Here is a 25,589-nt window from a genome sequence, read left to right as displayed (position 1 = left end):
CACATGGAGTACAGCTCTATTACTTTAAACATCTCCAAAAAGCACCATGCCAAGAATCCCTTTTGCACATCCCTGCTTTGTACATCATCCAAAATGAAGAATAAAATTGTATCTCCTTTTCTCTTCTGCCTCCACAGGCTGCTAGTGACCTCACCAAGCACAGAAGTGGTGCTGGAGGTGCTGGAGAGGCACTGTAACAGCCTTTATGAGTGCTTGGGGGTACATAACTGTATATAATGCGTGGATAATAAAACCTACACCCTATTCTGTTCTTATTTCCTTCACAAAGCTCTTCCTGTGGCTTCAAAATTAACTTTTCTTAGATCCTCACACTTCCTGCAAAACTCTTCTCCTCACCCATGAAACCTGTCTTACACAGGATACATATTTTAACACACTTGTTGAAAAGTTAGCAGGGCTGTGCAAAAGGAATAGCTGCAAAAGGACAAGGAATTACCCTTCAGATTGCTGAGACCACCCTTTGAAAGCGGTGTGGCTGCCTCTGTGGAGTAGGGCAACTTTTCCCAGAGCTGCTTTTGACAATCCCGTCCTGAGAGCTCTATTACTCATGTCAGCATCTGACTGTTTTCCACTAATTGTGTCAAACAGTGGTAATAGACAACAGCTTAACAAGAATTCTCTTCTGTGGAAAAAGATCTGCTTGTTTTCAAGGCATAGATGAGATATTTGGGAGCAGCCTTGGCACCTCTCCAGCAGCTCACAGATTCTCTCCTGTGCCTGGAGGGCTTTGAACTCCTTAATGCTACACAAAAGTGCATGAGACAGAAGGAATGGCATCACTGGGGGTGCTCTCATTGTACAGGGCTCTTCTATGTGTTCCAAGAGCAGAAGGAGGGAAGGAGCAGAGCTGGTGGGACTCTGGCCTGGTAGCACTTGAGAGCATTTGTACTTTCATCTATCATTGGTCTGGCTTTCTGCCTGGGGAAATGAACTGGGATCTTTTCCCTAATAAATAAACAACCAATCCAAGAACAGCATCAATTACTGACAGGCTCATCAAGGATATTAGCAAATGTGATTGTGCTCAGAATTGATTGTCCTCACTGAGATAACAATCCAGCCAGACCGTGCAAGGGAAGTCAGCCCCGTCTATTTATAGAGAATGAAACATTTCAGCAGGACTAGACAGGGAACTTTGGATATGTGGCTTAAATGCAGCAGCTCAAAGGTTATTCCGGGTCTGGGAAAGCCCAGATATCTGTCTGGAAAGCTTTCTCTGTATCAACATTTTTCCAGGCACAAGGGCACTAGCCAGATCTCCAGGACTTCTACAGAAGTCTAGGGTAGAGCAGAATAGTGTGTGAGTATCTGGAAGTTGTGAAGGAATCCCCACAGTGCTTGTGCAGATCAAGAGCAGCATTTCTCCAAGGGGAGATGAGCATGCTGTGCTCACTGTACTCACCCTGGATGCGCTATGCAGATCAAACATGATGACTCTGTCTGGAATCCTGGTGGGAATCATTACTGACCTCACTGTCTCGTCCTTTTGGTTATAGAGATTCAGGGCACGGACATCTGGTTTGCATGCTTCAGCCAAGTGGCATGTAGGAGCTTCCCTGTTCAAAGAACAAGAGGATTTAGTTAAAATACCAAGAACACCTTACCACAAGCTGGAATTCCTGTCAACTGCTCTTACTGCACATTGCTGGCCCCAGATCCATAGGAATATAAGAGGCTGAGGGGCCAAATCCTGACAGCCAGAGTGGCTCAGAGTGAAGCAGAACCCTTATGTCTCTTGAGCACGCACATTTCTCACAGATGTAAAACAAACTTGGAATTCTGTTCCAAATGGGAATTAAGCCCACATGGGCCGAATATATATCTAGCTAAAAATGGTATTCAGTACCTGAAATTTTTTGAAATGCACTAGATTTTATAGACTAAAACAGTGACTTCATGGTAGAGCAGCATTCCATTCCTGCATGAAATTTTGCCATTTTTGTAATTTCCTCCTCGCTTGATCTTGCTAACATGGTCCCCTAGGCACTGGAAAACCAGAGAACGTGTGCCAAGTGGAGGAGATGGAAAAGTGAGAGTCGCCAGTAATACAAAACACAGCGCAGGAAGCAGTGTTTGCGAGTGTGACAGGGAACATTTTGTCTTCTCCTTCATCAGTCATTCACAGTGGGGAAGAGATAATACTTTTTGAAAAGCCTGAAAGCCACTCTTAGAGCTGCTCTGAGCCAGCTCCCAAGTGGAGCTTTGCTCGCCATGTAAATCCCTTCCTCTCTAAAGCTTATGAGACAATAGCAGTAATAACAGAAAAATATGTGCCTCCACCTACCCTCAGTCATTCAGAAAAGGTAATGACAGCAAGCATGGCAGTGTTGTTTGCATTTAGGTTTAACCCTTTCACTCATTTCTGCTCTGACTGCAATGACTGATGGCAGCATCTGTTCTTTTGGTATGAAGCTGCTAATATTCAAGGAAAGGAGAACTAAACTAAAGGCCAAGGGACAGAGTAGTGCAAGATGCTGACTATCATTTTATTTCACCTGTTTTCAGAGGTAGTATGCTCAAGGAAAATGCAGCTGGTTCCTGTCTGTGAGGGAATTTGTGCATGGTTCTAGCACCCTTCCCAGAAGGAAGGGAGCAGTTCCTGTACTGCAGACTACAGGTTTAATGCACATGCATTTCTGAGCAACTAGCTAGAAATATGTTTGGGGCTGATACACTATTTCTGCATAGGTTTTTACCAACCTAACTCATGAACAGAGCAGTTAGCTGCTGGCGTTTTGTGGTGTTGCAAAGATCCCTTGGTGAATGCAGATGTAACTGCCATGGAACAATCTTATCAGAGCTGTTAGAAACACTGTCTTTTATGATATGTGTGATTCCATGAAGCAGGAAAATTGCATCCTCAATTTTCAAAAAATTGCTCTTGCTGAAAGATGCACCATAGAAAATGATGCTGGAGAGACTGCAGTTGTGTGCTGTGTATTGTTACAAGACAACAAAGAATCAAAAACCAAATTCTTCCTCTATAGCAGCACAAAAGTGTGTCTATAAAACAGAGAAAGCCAAGTATCCTTCTGGCTGGTGGCCAAGGTCTCCAAAACCATCTTATCATTTTAACTGCCCACGTAAAGGCAGTGACACATCCAGATGTCCTGAGAGGTTCACTGAGAATGAGGTGCCCCCAGTCCACAAATAGATTAAGATCTTTATCACTGTTCAGTCGAGCTCTCCCTGATTCATTTTTTGGGGAGAAAAAAAAAAAAAAAAAAAAAGTTGAAAAGAAATTGAATGTATTTGGAAAGAAAGGAGAGCTGAAAAAAGAGAAGACCATGCTGTGAGATAACTATTGGTAGACTGGAAGATAATGTATTTGAGGGCATTCATCCACTCAACTAAGTGGACTTACAGGATGTGCTAAAGCATGGAGCATGCTTGCACTTGATCCTCAAGAAAGCTCCAAGGCTTGGACAAAGTGCTGATAAACAAGATGGAGAAAAGGCATGTTAAGGATTTAGAAACAGGCTCAGACTTGAAGTGACAGTGTAAATTTACACTCTGTTTTCATTCCCCCTGGCTAGTGCATTTCTTAGCATTATTTCCTACCATATAAGTGAGCAAGCACCTCACATGTGGTGTCGCATGTTGGAATTGGCTTGACTGAATCAGTAGTGTGAGCAACTTGCTGGGGGTGATCACATGGCCAAGGTCAGCGTATTCTTAAATTATTAATAAATGCTTTCCAATTAATCTGCTTCTGCACATGCAGTGATTCAAGCCTGGATGACTGTGGGGAGCTCGGAGGGTGAATTTCACACTGATTCCTACATATTCTTCTCTCTTGTTTCTCTTTCAGAGAATCCTCCAGAGAAGATTTCAGCTCTTCTTCGCCTCCAAGGGGGCTTTTTGCTGCTCCTGCTGACAGCAGAGGAACGTGTGCAATTCCATGTAACATGGTGAAAAAACTATTTGCATCTGGAAGTGTTTCTTCATTATTGCAACACTCTTAACTCTAATGGGTTCAGAAAGGTTTCCGGGCTTGAGACCATGTTTGCACCAAGAAGTTACTGCTATCTGAATTGGATCTTGGTACTTCCCCAGCATGGTCTGCCTTGGTGATAATGTCCAATTGGTGTTCTATGATTCTATGATAACCCCTGGGGATGCTGATGATGGCCTGCCAGAGCTTACAGCAGCTGCTCCTAGCACTTCAGAGCCATACATCCAACATGATGTTAAGACCATGGACATCGCTCAGAGCCAAAGGCAACTGAGGTTATTCCAGACACATGTAAATTGCCACCTGCATGGAGAAAACATTAACTTTTGTCCTTTTTAGCAAATAAACAGAGATGTTTTCCTGAAGCTTGTCTAATGCATTGTCCACAAAGTAAATGGGGTAAATATGCTATACTAATAACAGAAAATTCTGGAATGAAAAGTAAGGCCAGAGAGCCAAATAATGAGCTAGATATCATGTGGAATGAGAGATCTCAGAAACAAAATGGTGAGTTCCTGCCTTTTTAGTGTAAGGGGAATTGAGGGTTGGATTTGGATGTCAGTGTCTTTGTTATGGTTTTGGTTCCTGGCCCCACGAGATGAAATCAGTCATCTGGAACTTCTGGATGCTGCACAGTGCTGATCAGGAGCACATTTCCCTGGTTGCAGAGCGAGTACAAAAGATGCACAACCCAGCAGTTCTTTCAGCCTTCATTAGGATTGGAAAAACACCCTTTTAATTTGCGATTATAGGCAGTTAATGATTGTTCCTTCCACTCTGCGATGTCTATCATCAGCAATTTAGATCTTTAGAGAATTTTGAAGTGTGAGTTATTTTGCATTTATATTTAACTGATGAACTCATGCTGGCAATCTGCAATCAGGATTCCTATATGGAATTACTGAGGGGTTATTTTTGAACCTCACATTCTATTTGAATGAATAAATGCATCAAAGTTGTTTGTTTTTTTTTTTAATAGCTGTTAATCCAGAAATGCACTCTGATAAAATCTTTAAAGTGTCCGATATCAGTGTTTGACATTCTTAAAGTTAACAGTGATTTAATCCAGCTTTAATATATACTGTTTAAAGAATGGGTCTTTAAACTGTGCAGATTCCATACCCAAAGATATGTAGTGATTATCCTTTACCTCACATTGAAGTCAAGAAATCCTGAAGAAACAAAACAGTAAGCAATAGCATGGTTTGTTTTTCTTACATGACTGGTAAACCTGGAAAAGAGAAGTGGAGGGAAGAGTTTCACATCCAACAGCAGTCCAGAGACACATAGAATCATAGAATCATAGAATCATGGAATGGCCTGGGTTGAAAAGGACCACAGTGATCATCAAGATTCAACCCCCCTGCTATGCGCAGGGTCATCAACCACTGAACCACACATCAGGGCAAAGAACAGAGAGCTTCAGAACTGCTCTTGTCTGGACCATCCCAGACCTTGGGGGCTTGTTATGTAACGAGGCATTTGTGTGTGTGCTTTAAAAAAGCATGTGAGAAAAAATTGCCATTTCCTACTTCAGTTCTGGCTGCAAAAAGCTTTTCTTTGAATGCAGCCACTTTTAAAGCAAATCAGGAACTATTTTAGCAACATTAGGTCTGAGTTTTAAGAAGATATATAACTCCTGGAGTAAATTGCTAGTTTCCTGGCAACTTTCACAATTTCAGTTATAGGGATCCAGTATGCTGGTGTTGAGAAACTTGGCTTCAATCCTTTACCATGAACATGATGGTTTATATGGTCAACATGCAAACTGTATAATAAGAGACTTGGCTTAGGAGCTGAAATGGTGGAGGACAACTATCACATCTAAAGCACAGCTTCCCACAGTCATCCAGGCTTTACTTGGAGGCCTTCCATGAGAAAGTTAAGCATGATTGAGATCATATCTCAAGCTGAACTGATAGGGAAGAGGGAATCCTTTCCCAGCTGGAGGCTGATCTATACATATAAATATGTGAAGTCACAGCTTCCATTAAAGTCAATCAATCACAAGTGCCTTGGCGTGTGATAACTCCTCTCAGTCTGAATGATTCATAGAAATGACCCTGTTTTCACCAGCAATGGAGAACGTGCTAGAACTTTGCTTGGAAACTGGCAACACCAGGAGTTTAGCAGCGAGATGGAAATAATGTACCAAGTAGAAAAAAATGTGGGGGAGGATGTGTGCAGAAAACAGTTTGGGAGTTTAGGAAAATATCCAGCCTCCCACTAAGTTGCTATGGGGTAATTAATAAAATGTTTCATTCTCTCCAACTTCTCTTCCAACCTCTTCCTCCCCAGAGGCAGGAGCTATCATCAAAGAACATTTTTATTTGGTATCGTAGGTTATTAATGACGGATGGTTTAAAAGGATCAGGTTTGGAAACGACCTCATCTCCCACTATTGAAAATTAATCAGAGTACAGTTGACCAAATGTAGGTGGAAAGGAACATAAAACTTATTTGGTGTCAGCTGGCACGTCAGTATGCAATACAAATCAGTAGAAACATTACAGATAGTGGATGTATTAAGAGCTGACAGTATGTACTCAGCTGCTTCCATTTTACTCACCCTTATTGTTTTGTGTAAGCTGACAGATCACCTGCCAGTCTGCTCACACCGTGGGGCTCCAGATAGCAAACGATTCAGTTTGTAGCAGCACACATCCAAAAAGACTGGAAAATCAGTTGGAAGAAGCTGAAAGAAAAGCCAGAGGAATGATCAGAGCTCTAGAAAATGTGACCTGTGATCGGAGATTGAAAGGACTTGGTTTATTTAAGTCTGGAGTGGAAAGGCTAAGGAAAGACATGATAACAGTGCTTAAATATGTGGAAGGTAATTGCAAAAGGGAAGGGGATAAAATGTTTACAGTATCCATTGTGATAAGGGCAATAAATCATAAGTTTAAAGTGCAACTGAGGGAGTTTTGATGAGACTACAGAGAATGCACAGGAACTGTGAAGCCCATGAATAATTTGTACAGGGAAGCTGTAGATTTCCCATGGACGCAGGTTTAAGGGAGCAGGCAGGGCAGACTGCTGCCTTGAGGCAATAATTTAGTTGGAGGGATCTGGTCACAGGGCTGGCTCAGCAATTTCTTATGATCCCTTTCAGACTTCTTCTATGATCTGAGATAAATCTGTCACTCTAAATGTAGAACACAGGAGAAGTACACTCATCAACAAGACTTAATGTTGATATAAAAGATCAGATACTAAAAGTCTGATGGATAGCAATCCCCAGAATGTCTTCATAAAATCATATTTTGTATTGGTGACTGTGACTTAACATCAGATAAAACTTAAAAACAAGTGAAGGGTTATTTGTATCATCACTAGAGACTGGGGTTGGGGGAAATCTAATGTTCCACTCATTCACTTTGAAAATATTCTCATTAGTAATTGCCCCATTTATACTTGGAGGAAAACAAAATGTTCAAATTCCTGGCAGCAAAACACTTCCCTAGTTGCAGATAAATATTGACATTGGCTTTAAGTCAGTTTACAAAAAGAAATTAAAAGAAAACAACAGCTCCAGTGATGCCTGTCAGACTTAGAAGCATCTTTTGAGAAGAAGTTTGGTGAGTGTCATTCTGCAGGACGTAATGTCAAAACCATTCACTGCTAATAGGCTGATTAGTGTAATCCAGGAGAAATTCCCTGTGGAACTGGGATGCTCCTGCTGGCAATCCTCAGCCCATTGCCCATCACACAGTGCAACAGCATTGGCACAAATTCACAAGCGCGTGTTTTCAGATTAGTTCACAAGAACTGCACTCTGTGAGTGTTTGCATATTGCAGGATTGATGCCTGCACTTTGGTTGGGCATTTGGTGGGAACCTGAGGGTAGAAACATGGGGTCAAACCCAGAGGAGGTGCCTAAAAGGGTCGATACCTATACTGTAAATACCTTTGTCCAGTCTCTCAGCAGGAGCTCTGGTTCCAGTCATGCATGTGTGTCCTAACACACTGTTTCCAGGAGCCTAGTGGTATGAGATGGCACGAAGAAGCCTGGAACAAAAAGCAAATTATTACAGCTTACTTTTCATTTGTGCTTCAACATCTGTGGCTTGGCTTTTGTGGGTTTGGACCTCTGTCTGCTGTTAGGTTTGGAGTCAAGAAGGTGGGCTGAGCCTGAATATGGTGGTTTACGTGAGTTCTCCATCTTTCATATCTCCAACCCAGAAACCAGCTAGCAGCTTTTAAACTGCCATTTTCATCCAGCAAGCTTTACAGTGCATAGCTTTTCCAGCACATAGTGTTCCTTCCTCTCCTCTGCGGAAAATAAATACCAATAAATTCTAATAATGATAACAGTATTTTTTATGTTGTGACTTCTGTTCCCAGAGCTGTCCGGTTTCTCACTCTTTCCTACTCCTGGGTGTTTGTTTCATTCAAGTAGTGAGGCTTTCTCCCTGAACCTCTAACCTTCATGCCCACGGCAGTGCTGCTCCCTGAGATGAGAAGCCAGAAGATCCTATGCATCCTCTAAGGCAGATGAACCACAGCTCTCAGCAGGAGGCAGCAGGTCTCCTGACCTTGGTAGCTGCAGACTGCATGCTGCTGCCTGCTCCGTGCTGCCACCAAGCCTTCTGCAGGAGAGAAAGGTTTCTTGAAGCCAAGGGAAAGGCTATGAAAGCAGATTTCAGCCAAGGGGACATAGATGGATTTACATGAAGCTGATTATTTATTGCATATTATTTTACGAGTGGCACTGGCACTTCATTTATCTATCAGGCATATTTGGTGGCTTTCATTTACATGAGTGATACGGGGAAAAGCTGCAAAGAAAATAGAAATGGCTTCAGTTATTCACAAACTATTTGCAAACAAATCCCAAGTATTTAATCAGTGATGTCTCAGATATCTTTGACTACTGTGTTCTCAGCTTCCTTCTTTTTTTCTGCCAGGGACAGATGTGAGAAAATATTACCAAAAAAAAAAACAATTATCAAAGGAACAAAGACATACTACATACAGATCTGAGATGAACTTGCTGTTGTGTCTTGGAAAACTCTCCCCATCTGCCTCCCCATCCCTCAGTTTCCCCACAGACTGCAATGGCAGCATGGCAGTGTGTACACTCATCTGACAGTTCTGTCAAAATCCACAGGAGTATGGATGTATCAAAGGGACATTAATTGCTGTTAATAATGGTGCACAACTGGCTACTGATCTGTGGATAGTTTACTTCCTCTTCCAGACGCTGAAACACAGACGATTTGTCCTGGTCTCCTTAAGGACATTGATAGTCAGGATTTCCTGTTAGTTACCATCTGCATGGCTATGAGGCAGCTCTCTGTGCTGTGGGCAGCCATGCTGCACACTTGGGGGCTCAGGATCATTACAGTCAGGAGGGACTGCTGGCCATTTTGTGTTGGCCAAACCATTACTTTTCATCTAATTATTCCCAACTAAATGATTTACATTTGCCTACAGTGTCTCTCCCAGCCAGGCATCCTGATTGTGTCTGAGGACATCCATCAGAACAGAACTTCTCCCCAAAAGTTCTTCAGCTCCAGTTCTAGTTGCTGTTTTGTTGCTGGATAACTGATAAGCTCATGTGTTTGTTGTTTTTTTTTTCCCAGAAAGGTACTTATGTAACATATTTGCTTCACCTCTTGACAACAAAACACATTTAACCAATTTATGTTATTCTGAAGCATTTTCTCAGCTTTCAAGCAACTTCTGTACTTTCCAAGTTTTCACACTTCCCACAGCACAGAACAACATGCCACAGCAGAACGGTTTTGCAGTAGATGTGATGACACAAGACATAAGTAAGGCAAGCTTTGTGGAGAGAGATCTTTATACTTTAAGCTTTATGCTTTGTATTTTAAGCTTTATATTTAATGTTTTATGCTTTATGCTGTGTGCTTTATTTGAGCAAATGAGTTAGAAGTAAAAGTTTTTGTGTACATGGTATTCTTCAGCTTTCAGGTCCTAGAGCACTGACATACAGTGGGACCAAAACACCCCTTTCTGTCCCTCCATTGATCCTCATACACATAACAAACAATTGTATTAACTTTCCTTGTCTGTGTGAGACACTGACAGATATTTGGGTTGGCTCAACTGCTCTGGCCCTAACACTATTCCAGCACTACAGATAGCCCTTCATTCATCATGCCCTTAATTCCTGTTGTGAACTCGAGTTGTCCTAAAGTAAACCAGTAACAAATAAAGATTTTAAAATGTGTGCTGAAGAGTTTTGACAACTGAATTTTGTCTGAAAGATTAAATGAAATTCTGCTGTCCAAAGCTGTCGTGTTGCTTGTGTTTGTTAATCTCTTCTGGAGGTCCCTGAAACTCATTTTTATCTCTGGCACATCCAAAATTCCCTGGTGTTATTCTCTGAACATCACTTCTTTTTCTTCTGATTCATCCCTTGGACTTGTCTTCCACTTGCGGCTAAAAATGGCTGTGCCTTGTGTGAGACGAGCTGCCATGCAATATGCAGCAAATCCCAAGCGCTGGTTTGAAACGTCCAAACAGTGAAGCAAAGAGTGATGTTGGGAGCATGTGTGAAAAAGGTCTGGGCCTCCATCAGTTCTGGCCAAAGCGCTCAGTGCTTCTCTCCATGACCTCACAGCACACAAGAGACTCTGCTGTAAATGGTGTTAGACAGGGCTGTCTGCTTGAAGAGGATTTTCCCCATTTAAGAATTAAATAAAGGAACTAAGGAATTCTCCCAACTGAATAATGTTGTTTGTGGGTTTTTTTTAATCCAAGTGCTGTTTTTTTGATTCAGCCACTGTGAGTATATAGCTGAGGTAACCCACTGTATAGATATGTGTATGCGTCACAGCATCATGTCCATGCTAACCACCTGCCCTAAAACTGAGAGCCCTAAGGATGCAGTACTGGGGCTCAGAGAACTGATCAGCAGCTGATAGACTAAGGAATCTCACAAGAATCATCCCAGAAGGACTCATCATTTTGGCAAAAAATTTGATTGTACAGATTTGAGGGGAAAATACTTTTCTTTACAGGGAATGTGAAAAACTACAGGGATGGAAAAATATATTGTGTTTGGGCTTTTGTCCATTTGTCTTCGTTGTATTCTTAGGCTGGGGGCAAAGTTTAGATCTGTCTACAGCAGTCCATTTCTTCCTACTATGAGGATGTACTTCTCTTTCCTCTCTTTCTAGGCTAACTTGGCGTGTATCTTTGACACTTGACACACTGCATGTAATTGCTACATCAGTACATGACTGCTCACTCAGAACTCTGTCCGAAGCACTGGAAAACTACTGCAGCCTGAGTAATGCAGATATTGGATTCATCTGCTCTGGAGACATTTTTAAGTCTTATGATTTGCTCGTTAATTTTCTCTAATTACATGCAAATGTTAGTAGGGGGGACTGGGAGAAACAAGAAAATAAAAGAGCTGCTGGGGAAGGGCTGCACTTCGTGCTGCAGGCACTAGCTGGCGTGATCCCCACAGGCATTTCATCCTCTGTGTTCTTCCTCACAGTCAGACTGAAATGAGCGAAAACTTTCTTTCTAGAAGAACATAAGGCGAGGATTTTGTACCCTGTTGCTTGCAGCAATGTGAAACAGAGAAATAACCAACCTGAGGGCTCAGACGCACCAAGAAGCTGCCGTGTTGGATGGTTGGCAGTCCCCAGGGAGAGGTAACCCACAAAGGTTTCCTCACATTGCTCTCACATTACAGCTGGCATCCTGTACCTTGCTCTCTTGCAAGTCATTAGGCAGCTTGTCTTGTGGAAATCAATCACAGATAATCCCTAAAATATCGTCTTAGCAGTGACTGACGTCACCTATGAAGTCTGGAAGTGAACCCGATGTGAACAGACCCTTCCCAAACACCATGATTACTGAAACATCCCTCCTTTGCTAGCTCCGAAAGCATTACAATAGCATCTAGAAAAGAAAGCCAACAACCTGTGGAGGTTTGTGTGATTCTAGTTTTCTAATAAACGTATGTGCTAAATTAACTTCAGATTATTAGCCACACGGTTTATGTCAGCCACTTAGAGGGATAAAACACACACTTTTTTTTTTTTTTTGCAGAATTTTACATTTAAAACCCTTTTCCTGACTTCATTATGCTTACTTTAAAGGTGTTATCTTTGAGTGTTTTATTGTTAATTTTATTATTTCCAATTTTAAGAATTCCACCAGCAACAAAAGCCATGGCAGACCACACAGGCTGCATTTCTGCAAGCTCCATTTAAACCACTCTGCCTCCCGTTCTGTTCTGCAATCCAAAAAGTTGACAAATTCCTCTCATCCCCCTGCCCTTGGTTTTTAATAGCCTCACCACGATGCAGGTGTGAACCACCGGGGTGTTTGATGTCACCAGGTTTATGAGGCTGTGATTAACAGGGCAGGCAGAGCTGCAGGATGTGGCTCCCAGGTCTGAGGCTGAGTGCTGGCAAAGCTCCAGCTGGGACCAAGTCTCGACCCTGCTCAGTCTTTCCTGCAATTCCAAGCGAAGAAACCCAAGCCTGCAAGCTTGAAACGTGAGCTAAAAGTGCATAAACAGGACCTTGGGGAGGAGAAGGAATGGAGTTTATTGCAGAGCACCAAGCAGAGGCAGCCATGCAGTCACATAATCAGGGTACAGGCAACATTGACACCGTTTCCTTGGAGCTGGGTTTCGACACTTTCTCTTCCATCCAAGGGAAGGTGAAACAGGTGGGCTGTCTAGACACAAATTAGCACACACTCGGGCTCTACCTCAGTGGCACAGCCTCCTTATGGCTGCAGGGAGCAGGGGCTCAGATGGGCCTCACCCCCACCACTTCTATGGTGCTATGTGGGGCTGTGTGCAGCCCAGGGCATGGCAGCTATCGGTGCTCTGGAGCAGCAGCCATGCCAGCAGATCCTCCTGCTGCCCTCTGTGTGGGTGTTTAGCTGGTGGCTCAGGTACAAAAAGCCAAATCTTTCCCACCTTTTCACACAGAAATCTCTTGCCCAGGGGTCTCATAGATTTTCTGTAATAAGTACTGAAATAACTCTGGCTCTGTCCATTCTGGTAGCCAATGTGTTTTCAATCCTGCACGGGAGGAGGGAGGGATATATTTTTGACAAGTGTTGTTAGTACTGAGTCATTTTCTAGCCCAGACAGTCTCTTGGGTTTTAACCTATAGCTTTCTTTTTCACCCCGCTTAGTTCTTCCCACGTGCGCAGTCATTTGGCTCTGCAAAGGCCCTGTCATGCTTATTTATGCAATCTGGACCTCTTTATTCCTCAATGCTCTCCCAGCACAGCTTGGTTCTGCATGAGAGTATCTTCAGGCAGAAAACAAAACACTTCAAAGAAAAGACCCCATTGTCTTCATCCTCCTCTTCCTCCTCCTCCTCCTCCTCCTCTAAGTGCTCTGTGCTCCCTAGGTGGACTTCCTAATGTCTGCACAGCTCTTGGCAAAATACCAGATCAGTAGGAACATGAAATGCATCTTTGGTGGTGGTACTCATTCTCCTATTCAAAGCACACCTTGAGGCTCTCTTGCTCATTTAAGGTTGCACGTGGACACAAAAGCTGCATTAGACACTCTGGTTGTACAGTGCCTAAAACAACAGAGTTGCCACTTCTGATGGGATCTAGGTGTTAGCGCATAATAAATAATAAATGGCAATTATAACAGACATTTTACAGAATGATATACTCATATACATATATACTTTCCTTCCTCAACATTATTTATTTGTTGCCATCTGGCAGTGCACTCCGCAAGGAAAAACACAATTAGATATGCCTCATATTGTGCCAAGAATATCAAACAGCGTAATGAGATTCTCTGCATATATGTGCTGCTTCACTGCTGTTCTTTACTGAGTTGAAGGACCTGACTAATATTTTTTCGCCAGTTCTTACAGTTAAGTCTAGTACTTTTGCTCTGACTAGCACTTGGGTTTTTAAGTGTTGGAAGACTCAAATCATATTACTGACGTTAATTGCCCATCTGTGGTTAGGCGCCTGTGGGTTAAGGCAACGTAATTCCTTCTGTTGCTGAATGAAATACCTGTCACTGCCACAGCTTGCACTGTGGTCTCTGATATATAGAAGATACAGCACAACACCATACCAATAACTGCTACAGAGAAGGACACTGAAGAACAACCACTACTCACCTAAAGCATAAATCATCATTCCTGCTTTTTTGCTTTATGTGACAAAATGGACGCAGTCTCCATGAACGTGTGGAGATGCTCACAGTTCAGAAATGGCTGCAGCTTTGAGCAGGCTCTCCACTGCTGCCTAGGGTTTGAGGACCGCAGTGAAAATGAATGCAGGTCAGTGAGTCAGTTGCATGAATTTCTTCTGTTAACCAGTTAAGGGAATGTCTGGTTCACCCTGCAGACATTCCTTGTTAAAAATGCAGAAAAGCTTGCTTTCCATACTACTGCTGATGTAGATGCAACTGGAAGATCTGTTTCCTTATTTCACAACTCCCTGCAACAACAGGAGGCACTGTACAGCGGGGCTACCTCTTATGCTTTGACACGACAAGAGAACATTAGTGCTGTATGGCTCCATTTTGGAGATAAGGTTTTATTTTGCTATAACTCCTCACCCTCGGGAGAAGATGCATAGTCTATTGTATGGGTTCTTGTGCACAAAACCTCTTAGCTGTTTGCACTTTGTATGGGCACTGAACTCACACCTGCAAACATGGTAAGTGCTTCCTTGGACATGCTGGTAGCTCCATCGTTTCTCTGCCTGCAGTGGGAGGGAAATGGTGCAGCCAAATGTTTATGTTGCCATAAAAACCAACAACAGTAATGAGGTGGTGACATGAGCAATGCAATATCTGCACTGCTCCCAGGCTGTGCCTCTGTTCAGCGGATCCATCATCACTGCCTCTTGGCACTCCCCCAGTTCTATGCAAGGAAATCCTTGACAATAATTTTATTAATAAGGAACAAAGTACCAGCTTAGAGATGAAGGTGCTAATTGTGGCACATCAGCAGCCAGAAGAAACAATTCCTCTAGGGTCATACATATTAATCTCCCATGGCTGCTGGTCAGAGTGAGAGGCATTCCCCTCGGTAGTGATGACAGCTGCTAATAAGACAGCAAAAAACTCTGCAAGCATGACCATTAATGCTGACAGCCAAGAAGCTGGGGATTCGCATCTCCAGCAGATCTCAGTCTCTGACAGTCGCATATTGGGTAAGTTTCAAGGGATATAACAGAGTCCCTTTTAGGAAGGAAAAGAGATGTAATAGCCTTCCATGCACTGTCTGCTGCACTGGTGGTTAAGCAGCACAGCTTTGACTGGGTCACCCTTTCTGGACCAAAGCAACTCCATGATGCTATCTTGAGGACTGGCTGTTGTGTAACACAGATATGCCTCAACTGGGCATCTCAGTAGTGAATATTTTCAGAGAAGGAGATTTACCTACCTGTCCTTGCACGCTTGACAGCTGGCTTCTCAGTCTCACAGAAGTGCTGATTGGAAATGATTTCTGGGAGTTTCTAGTCTGGTCTCCAATTTGGCTATGAGGCTATCACAGTGAACACAGAAAACCCCAGAGCACAGCAATGGCACAGCTTACCTCATCATCTGCTCACTGCAGCACTGTCTTGCCAATGAAGATGTCTTCTGCAAGGCCCAATGTGAGTATCTTTGGCCACATGAATTTGTCACTGAAGCACTTTTAAATGAAGTAATGAAAGAAAGCAGATTTGGTCACCAGCTGTGCTCGTGTATTTACTTGTAAGAACTTCATCCCACTCTCAAATACTTATCCTTGTGTTTCTTGAGCTTCCACATTCACAGAAATCCCTAGAAAGGCAAACAGGAGATTAACTCTGCAGGCTGGCAGAAACTTACGCCTTAGAGAATAGCAGTTTCTGATTCCATCCAGATTTTGTGACCCTTTCTAGGGACAAATACCTCTCCTCCTCCCTTGCCCAGGGCTGCTATTGTTTCCTGAACTTATGACAAGGCTTAGGACTGCGTTGGCTGTTTTTCAAGTTCCACCAGCAAAACTGAAACTGTCCAATCTCTTTCTATGCAAACCTTCCAGTTACGCACATTCTGTGATAAGGAGTTGGTGTTAAGAGAGGAAAGAGCACAGACTGCTATGCCATATGCTGAGGCACATTATGGATGCGGCAATAGCTCAGCCACGGTGTGCACAAATACAGCCACGTGTCTGGCTGGAATCAAAGCACACTCTTTCCCTAAGCTGACAACTTTCCTCCATCTCCTTCTACAAGACCCTGACTGACCTTAAAACCAAATGAGCCCCCATCCCTTTGGTCCATCCATCTATTATTTTGAGGCACAGATAGGCTGTCTTGTGAATTAGAGCTTCCAAGAAGATAAATGTGTTGTATCAGTCAAATTCCTGCACTTTTCCTTTTTTAGCTTGTAGCTGGACAAAAATACAGCCCAGTAGGTAGACAGCAAAAAGAAGTAAGGAAGGAACAAAAAGGAGAGAAGAAGACAGAAAATGTGTGAATGAAAATTACAAAATGGAGAATAGAAGGTAAGGTCTGGGAGAGCAGAGAAGGGAATGAGAATACAGAGGGAAGATAAGGGAACAAAGAGAAACTTTGAGAAAAGTGGCATATAGCCTCTGCCCAGAGAGTTGCCATAGATTTAGATTTTAAAGAAGGGAATCAATGGCTGGCCCTGAGCCCCATGCTGGCAGCCTCTGCCGTTCTGATCTCAGGACCAGCATCTGTCAGCAATTTTCAAGAGGAACCATTAGAAATCACAACGTTTAACAGTTTGTCTTGGCCCCCTGGAATCTTACCACCCCCATCAGCTACTGAAAAAAAAAAAAAAAAAGAACGGGGGTTGGAGGAAGGAGAGGGGAGGAGAGTGGAAGAGGAGAAGGGAGAACAAAATGGTACTTGTATGATTTAAGGTGTGCCTCTCTCTTTTCCCCTGATTATATGCCACATCCGCAGAGGTGAAATATAGATGGTGGTTTTGGCCTCGTTCCTGTGAGCTCTGGCAACAGGGGTGCTGGTTGAGGAGTGCCCCGGGCTGGCTGGAATTTCCCAGTGAGTGGCTCCAGGCAGCTCTGCTGGGGAGCCTTCCCAGGAGCAGGACAGGAGAGACAGGAAGATTTACAGCGCTCTGCAAATCCAACTGCTCCTGACACTCCTGACACAGAGGGACTTCTGGGCATCTCAAACATAAATCCTACAGAAAGGGAAATGAAGCATTTCCCAGAAGTGGTTCAGTCGCACAATTACCACCAGACGATTTATTCTATCTGTTCTTCTACCCAGATCTCTGAATAGCCACCCACAAAAGGCAATGTGGGGAGTGGGGAAAAGCAAGAGCAGTTTCTCAGAGCATCTCGCCAAGCCTGGACATGTGTGCTGCTTGGTGGTCACCTCCAGAGAGGGCACTTGACAGTCACAATAAAAAGCTTCTTAAAGTTTTTTAAGGGCTGGTTCTGCTTGGCACCAATATAATCAGTGTTGCAAAACTGAATGAAGGAAAACAAATCATTGCGGTGGGGTTTGAATGCATTTTCTACAGTGCCAGAAGAGTGAATTGAAACCGCTGTGCTGACGGAGCTAAGGGATGGGCTGTCACCCTGCAACAAGGAGCTTAGGAGCACCAGAAGCAGGTGTCTGGTCTCTAAGTGCTGCCAAAATCCACCCCAAATTTAAACCATTTAAATTTGAAAAGGGATTTAAAAGCACACCAAAGGCGGGGGAGTTTTAGGTCTAGATCTGAACTTTGATGCTGCTTCAAGTTCTCTAATTAGTTTACACATTGTTTGCTTACAAGGGAGCGGGACCAGCTTGTCTGTACCAGTCTTCTGCAGTACAAACCTCAGACTCTCATACTATATTTTAGGCTGCAGTGTAGCTAGGAAGCATTTCCCTTCTGCACCTTCTGCTGTGCTGGAGCTAACGTTACCATACAGAGGACACACCAGTAATCCCAGCCTCGTTCATGTATTACAGCTTATTTATGTATGGCTGCCTGTATTATCACCTACTACCAGAACTGGAAGCAAGAGGGAAGTTTTTACTCCATGTGAGATTACTGGGGATGGAGCACTGAGATGGTGTCACTCTCCTCAGTGATACAGGACATAGCCACACCTCAGGAGTACTTGGAAGTTTTACTTGACAAACTCCTTGAAGCACTGGGGCCCTTGTGCTGTCTCCTGTGCCATGATCTGGTTATGATTTTTTGCCTTTAATGATGTGGTTAATGTTTCATGGCTTTGGGAGGTATTTTGTGATTTATACAAACTCAAAGACCAGTTGGCCCTTGACAGTTCTGTGCCTTGCCAGACTGTGGAGAGCGCATGCCTGTGAGTTAGGCTGAGCCTACAACATTACTGGAAGTGATGGAGGATAACATGGATTTTCACTTGGCACCCCAGCAACCAGAGAGTTGTACCTTGTGTTCATGTTCCTCTAACAATGAAATGCATTTGCTCACAGACCCTTTGAATTTTTGATGATATTATACTGCAGAGTGGCTAAATTGGCAGACATTTGAAAAGTTGCTCCTGGGCAGAAGGGCACATTACCAGTGTAACCATTTGATTTACTTTCCCTGCACAGAGAACCCTGCAGTTTTAAGATGGTCACAGCATCTCTCTTGGCCTCAGGAGAGACGAGCACCTTGATCAGTTTGAATGGAGCAAGGACTGAAAGAGAGATTTCCCAAGGAGAGATTTCTTTCAGCCTCTGCTTAGCTTACAGAGAAGTAAAAACCTTCCAAGCAGAGATGGGACAAATGAGCTTTAATACCTTCCAAGCAGAGGGGAGCTCAATGAGTTTTTCAGATAGCCTGGACACTTGAATCATGTGCAAACACAGTGCGACTTACAACATTTCATAGCCCAAATTCCAGGAAGGCTATATAACAAAATGCAGCTTTATATAATATTTGCATACCAGGTCGACAGATTGGTGACAGACCAGATAAGTTTAGTAAGACTATTAAGCAGTCAGCATGGTCTCAGCTAAGAGATGATGAGTTGTCTACACATTAAATATTCATGACATTTCAAGTGACGAGTTTCAGAAGAATGTCCATGGCAGTCCAAGTGTCACTTGGCTACGTTTAACCTCAGACTAAGTACCACGACTAAGTACCACACAGAGAAGAGAGGAAACTAGGTGCCAGGCTGTTTTAGATTACCAAATAGATAACCTCCTATTTTAGACACTTATTTTACATTTGTAAGATTCCACCAAGTTTTATAACTTGGTTGTACCTCTGTTTTCATTGCCAATTAGCTGAACAAGTCACCCTTTAACCAACCCTCTAACTTTCTTTTTTCACTGAAAGAAAATAATATTTGCTGGCTGGTGTGACATGACTCAAGATTTTAGAAAGAAACAGAGGAATCTTAGCATCTGTTTTCACATTGTCTCGATAGGGACAGACCTCAATTACGTGTCTTATTAAATGTGTCTCCTCTTGCATTCTATCAAATCTCAGTGCTTTTGCTGGAAGTTAAAACTGTGCACACATGCTAACCACAGACTTCAAGTCTAAAGGTGGTGGAACTGTCAATAAACTTAAGTAGTACAGATTAGCTGAAAGAAGATGGATCATGGAAAGGAAGAAAGATTGTGGCAGCTTGGCCACAATCAAGGAACACTTTAGATCCAAGTATATTTGGACTTCTACCTGGGGAAGCTATCTGGTACAAAATATTCTTAAAATCAGAGCCAACAGCTTTTAAATTCATTTGATGCTTTTTCCATGTTGTTCAGTTTGCCACAACTGGTTCACTTGATTGATGACGGCCTTTTAGCTCTCTTGCAGGTATCACTGGCAACCCAGGTTCTTCCCACTGCTACAGTTAGGATAATACGTAATATGTAAGAATCAGTCAGCCTGTTTGGACACATGAAAAATCCAAGAAGAAGCAAATAATGAAAGAAAGATCTTGAGTTTTCCAGCATTGTCTTTTCCTCTCCAAAATAAAGTATTGGCAAAAGATTTGTATAAACACAAGCTTGTTTTTCTAGACCTAATCCCTGTACCTGCCACAATCCGTCCACCCATCACCCTTGAACTGGAGCCTCAGCTTCCACGAACCAGCCAGCACTAAGAAAGTCAGTAAAGCACCACTGCTTTACACCAGGCTACAACTACATCCATCACATCCTTCCTGTACAAATTCCCATTTGTTCAAATTGTTTAGACCTCATAAAAGCCTGCCTTCTCTCTCAGAAGTGTGCAATACCTGAAGAGTTTACAGTTTCTTACCACGCATAAACTTCTCACTCCCTTTAATTGTTTGATGTCTTCCAGCAACTTATCCCTGTGATCAACTCTGAAGAGAACATTTCTGGATAATGCTGTCATGTTTCCTAAAGCAAAACAAGTAATTCAGAGCAGCAGATAAATTAATTCCCTTTGGAAGTTGGTCTTGATTTCAACACAGCAGTGCATATCAGTGTGAGCTGGGGGATTAAGTGGCTACCTCCAGACTTCCTTGCTGGGTCCAGCAGGGCAACATCTTTGGGATTTCTTTAACTTTCTTTCCTCAGAACACTTGCCGAAAATTTTGTTGTGGAACAGATATTTCTCTGGTTCTGTGAGTTTGAAATAGAAGTCTTGAAGAAGAGAAACAAACTTGAACCCAAAGTCAGCGGATGGAAGATGCATTTCATGTATGTGCCAAGAGGCAGAGAGGAGTCCAGGGAAAGCAGGTGTATCTCTTTTCATGAGCACTGGAGCAAATGATAGCTGTGCTCTGGAGCAAAGAGTGCTCCACATGGCTGGAACTGATGCCTGCAGAGTGTCATGAGCTGAGGTTTTGACCTTCCTACATCAGTAAGACCAAGCATTTCATTGAGTTTAAGGAAATTAAGCTCCAGAACATCACAGAAATTCAGAGATGTTAGTTAAGTCTAACATGCTATTTTTTATCCCATTTTAATGTCTGTAAGTTCCTACCTGTATAAAGCAATGCTTGCTTATTGCTTCAGATCATATGTACTGTTAGAAGTTTCAAAGGGCATATTCCATTTTTCACCCCAGAGGTAAGGGAATTGCAGTGGGAAGATCCTCTCTTTTCACAAGCCAGGTAGGAGAGGATGACTGGCACCTTGGGCTTGAAGGTCAGGAAGAGAGGAACTTTACCCACAAAATCTGTGCAGCAGCAGTGGCAGCTGTTTGGCACATCGCACTCCTGCTTCCAAGTGTTTTAACCATCTGGGAGAACACAGACAAAGCAAGTTCAAGCTTGCTCTTTTCTACAACTCATATGTTGGTGAACGGTGCCAATTTCACTGGTGAACGTCAGGGAGAGATTTTAGCATATACCCACCATGAACTAGCTTGGAAAGGATGGCCCCTCGTTACTGAAAGCAGCTGGAATACTAACCTCGATCTGCTCCTCACTGCTGGCTCCAAGGATCAGTCACCAAAACTGATCCTTCAAATCCTTCCTGATCCACTTCAGTGCAGAGCCAGCTGTGAGCACTACCTCAGGCAGTCCAGAGTACAGCCAGCACCTCAGGCCACTGCAGAGCTTCAGCTGTACAGGCAGCATCCTGTGTATACATGGAAAATTTGTAGCCAGACTGCAAGCACAATGGTTTTAGGCATTTCAAACACCTTCCCAAGCGGCTTGTAACTATTCTGGCAAGAAGTAAATAAGTGGGGTAAATATCAAGCATAGTCCTCAAGAGCAAACGAAAACAGCTTTGGACTGAATGGTGAGGATGGTGTTCATTGCTTTCCTTTATGAACTAGAGACAAATATGAATGTTAATTCAAGGTTAATTCAGCCTTGGTAAAAAGAGTTACCCTGACAAACAGGCTATGCATCCCCATCCACGTGTTTCTGGGATAAATGGAGGCATTTCCTGAAGGTCTCCACCCTGCAGCCAGCTGGTGCTCCTGGATTCTATCCCCACAGGACTTAGATACAACTAAACACCATGGCTGGACTCAAGTCTCACTGACAAACAGCCAGTCACAGCATTGCGTTGGGAGACATTTGAAAACATACCCGTAGATCACATGGCTATGCAGTGCCCTATTCTCATTTCTCTCTTACTTGCTTCTGAAAGTCAACTGAATCACCTAGTGACATCTCTAAAACAACTCTGTAACTTGCCTAGAAAATGATGTATGAGGACAACATGTCAGGGCAGTCTGAACCACAGGTTATTCCTTTTCCCTGGAAATTATGGGACAGATTCTGTCTCCCAGATGGAGTAAAAGTATGCACTGTGTGGCAATTACCATCTTAAAAACAGACAGTGGTCCTCTACATGGCAGCAATTTGCAGTGCAGATGGAAGAAATCAAAAGTATAGCTGTGGCAGGCAGAAGGCAGTGCAAGCAAGCAGCTTTTCTCTCCCCGTGGGATTGATGCACAGCCTGCACGCTGCAGTCCTCTTGGTCCTGTTCTGCAGCCATACAATGATCCCATCGTGTGGCCTCTCTTCATTAAGGTCTCATAAAAAGTACCAGCTGAGGAAGTCATTTTGCATAAAGACCTTTTAAAACTTACTTAATCGCCTTTTGCCTTCTTCCCTTGTGCTTGTCCTGCAAACCCTGTGTAACTGCCTTGTCCCCTCGCTTCTGTGAAAGCAGGCTGCTGCAGAAATGGAAACTGTCATAAATCCAGCTGATGTCAATTAATATAGACCCACTGGCTTTTATGGAGCTGAGTTAACTTACAACAGCTGAGGCTATTGACATTCAGCAGATCACATCAATTTTTAATGGAGTATCTTGGGCTTCAAGCTAAGGACAGGACAAAGAAATTCCAACAGCTCCATTTAGAAGACAGTTGTGGGTGACAGCATAATGCAATTATTCCCACCAAAGAGTGATGCGCATGAAAAACAGGGGCCAAGGACTCCTTGCCTATGAAGGATTTAATGGAAATCTCTCTCTTACTTCATTGTGGCTGGTAGAAACATAATTGCTAAATCTAAAGCAAGCTGAGGTTTGAAAAATGCTCTAATTTGCACTTCTGTTCATCTTCTATGAGATCACCAGAAGCTGTTGATTCACAGATGACAATGCAGTCTCATACCTACTCCTGCAGTAGGGTCCCCTTTGGGAAATCCAGAATGGAGGTGGGGAGGAAAAAGCAGCCCTGAGCCTGTGGCTTGGAGCAGAGCTGTCACCTGATAGTCAATGAAGTTTGTTATCAGCTTACACTGCTATGTAATGGTGGTGAAAAAGCAGGGCAAGCAAAACAAATTTCATCTTATTTGCTTAATACTTGTGCTCTATTTCAACCCAACCTGCAGCTCTTTAGCAGCAGGGCACAGGCAGGGATTGCTGCCCTATGGCATCTTCCTTTTGGCATGTAAGAAATGAAAACTCTGCTCTGTGAAAAGTCAAGGACAACCAACGGCTCCAGGGACAACACCCACAAAAGCATCCATCAAAAACCCTTCAACACTGGGTAGCATGGCTAACACACTGTGATCAGCAGCGGGAAAACAGGATTGAGCCTTCACTTGCATTGGTAGTAGAATCAGCAGAAATGCAATTCCAACAGAAGTTTGAAATCGTATTCACCAGGTGGTTGAAAGGAAAATTCAATATTTAACACAGGAATGTTCTTTCAATTTGCTAAAATGTCAGCAAATGAGTCCAAGCAAAGCATTTTATTTGGGTTTCAGAGAAGCACTCTTTTTTCTTTTTTTTTTTTTCAAACCTAATCACTATACTTTTTGCTTTCTGGGAAAAGAAATAAAAACCAGCAACACCTTACCATTAAATCAGTGCTGTTAACCCTCAGAACTGATGACTAAAACCCAGTACAACGGTGATTCACAAACTGTGATCAAAAACGAACAATTATCTTTTTATACTGTGAGAATAAACAAGAAAGTGACTGGTGGGGATGTGCCAAAGCTCTTCTGGTACTGCTGTTGAGCACTCCTTTTCTCTATAATCACCCCATGCCTTCATCCATCCACCAAAGCCTTTATTATATTGTGGTGTCCAAACCCAGAAGTGACTAGTCAGATTCTTATCATTTAAATGGAGGTCATAATTTCCCTGCTGTGGTCACAAAGCTAAGCAACTCTAAGAAAACATTTGCAGCCCTAGCTTCAGATTTGGGTCTGACTTGAATCAACCAAGAGTGGAGAGAGACCCTGGCCAAAGTCAACCAAGACAAGAAGGAGGGAAGAAATGCGAGACAGTCTGGAAAAGTTTACTTGGATGGAGCTTAGTATCCAGAAAGTGCTGGGGATGCAGACTGAGATCATTTATACATCAGGGAGATGTCAGTAAAGCTTTGGCTTTATTCTTTAAACCCTTTTTGTGCACTTAATGACAACCGTTGGCATTATCAAGTTTAGACGAACCACCTTGTTCTGAAGCTCTCCTAAAGAATATGTCCCACACCCCTTCCCAAACCAAGTTGCTCCTCTGAGAAAGAGTCCCCACACTTTGTGCCACAATGACACAGAGAAAAAGGAGGAACGCTGCCTTGCCACCCTCACCCTGAGACGCTGCCAGTACCTACACACAGCATTTCTTGGAAGCAGAAAATGCCACTGTACAACTGCATATACCCAAGACTATAATTAAGGAAATCCAGCAGCACCCTGCTAGCAGCTAAGAACACAAACAGGATTGCAGGCTTTGAATTTGAATCAGATGGAGATTGTTTTGATGTAGTAACATGAAAAACAACCAACTTAGGAGAGGTAGGAGCTAGAAATAGATCTGATCAAATGGACAAAATCAGCAGTGCGCTGGGTCAGATACACTGGCAGTGTTCAGGGGAGAGTAAGGATGGGAAACTTCCTTCCCAAGAAAGACATCATAGGAATAGGACAGGACAGCAATCTTACAGAAGCTCTTGTTCAATTTGGATCTGTCTCTTCCAGAATTCCTACACTCCATCAGCCTCAGCAAAACTGTCTTGCACTTTGGCTCTGAAAGATCTCATGATGTCTCTGGTTCCAGACAGACTGGTTTTGGAGAGCTGTGGAGCTCACAAAGGGGAGGCAGCAGCAAGTCCTTCCTGCGAAAGAAGGGGAAGAGGGCAGTGGAAAAAGTTGCCTATATATGGCCTAAAATAGTAACAGTCTTACTGTAAAAGAGAATGGAAAGGAAAATCTGCAAATCAATGAGAGAATTCACACGTATAAATAGAAAAAGGCAGATGTTAATGAGTCACTGCTCTTTCAGAGAACTGAGCCATTGGCCTCTTCTTTGAGTCACTGGCAGTCCTGCAGCAGCGGCAGTGACCTCCTGACATGAACCTCTTCAACAATTCATTACTCACACAGCACATCTTCCAGCCATTTAAGAGCTCCATGAAGGACTGAAAAACATGATATCATCTCCTGTTCATACTGTTGCCTACCTGAAACGCACACTGGCTGCTGGGGGAATTCACTCTCATCTGTAAGCAGGAAAAAACAGTGTCTGTAACAGAGCAGGTGCAGAGCTATAAGCAGACAAGGATTCCCCTGCTTGCAATCTTCAGTGAGGACTCGAGTTCTTTATCCACAGCATCGACGCTACAGCATTCATCAATCACAAGCAAAAACTGCATAGGCTAAAAAACATCAGCGTGTGAAGCTGTAGGCAGCTCCACTGTAAAACATCACCTCCTCCTCTAAGTCTACTGCAGCAGTTCTTGATAAAGTGATGAAAAATGTGTTTCTTGGTGGTATGTAGGCAGGCACCCAGAGGTGTT

The 25,589-nt window shown here is 43.1% G+C and overlaps 1 protein-coding gene across 1 annotated transcript in view; it reads right to left on the bottom strand.

Moving 5' to 3' along the window:
- The window catches only part of LOC125702761 (uncharacterized), a 41,573-nt gene extending 37,953 nt beyond the window's left edge, over positions 1 to 3,620 (bottom strand). Inside the window, exons 1-2 of the mRNA XM_048966470.1 lie at positions 3,607 to 3,620; positions 1,491 to 1,577 (exon numbers count right to left, since the gene is read on the bottom strand). Coding sequence (XP_048822427.1) covers positions 1,491 to 1,577; positions 3,607 to 3,620 — 101 coding nt within the window. The remainder of the gene's footprint in view (positions 1 to 1,490; positions 1,578 to 3,606) is intronic.
- Between the last annotated feature and the right edge of the window lie 21,969 nt (positions 3,621 to 25,589).

This window comes from Lagopus muta, chromosome 19 (assembly GCF_023343835.1).
Source record: "Lagopus muta isolate bLagMut1 chromosome 19, bLagMut1 primary, whole genome shotgun sequence".
Lineage (NCBI taxonomy): Eukaryota > Metazoa > Chordata > Aves > Galliformes > Phasianidae > Lagopus > Lagopus muta.
Note: the sequence above shows the minus strand (reverse complement) of the source record. Positions and strands in the feature narration are given on the sequence as shown.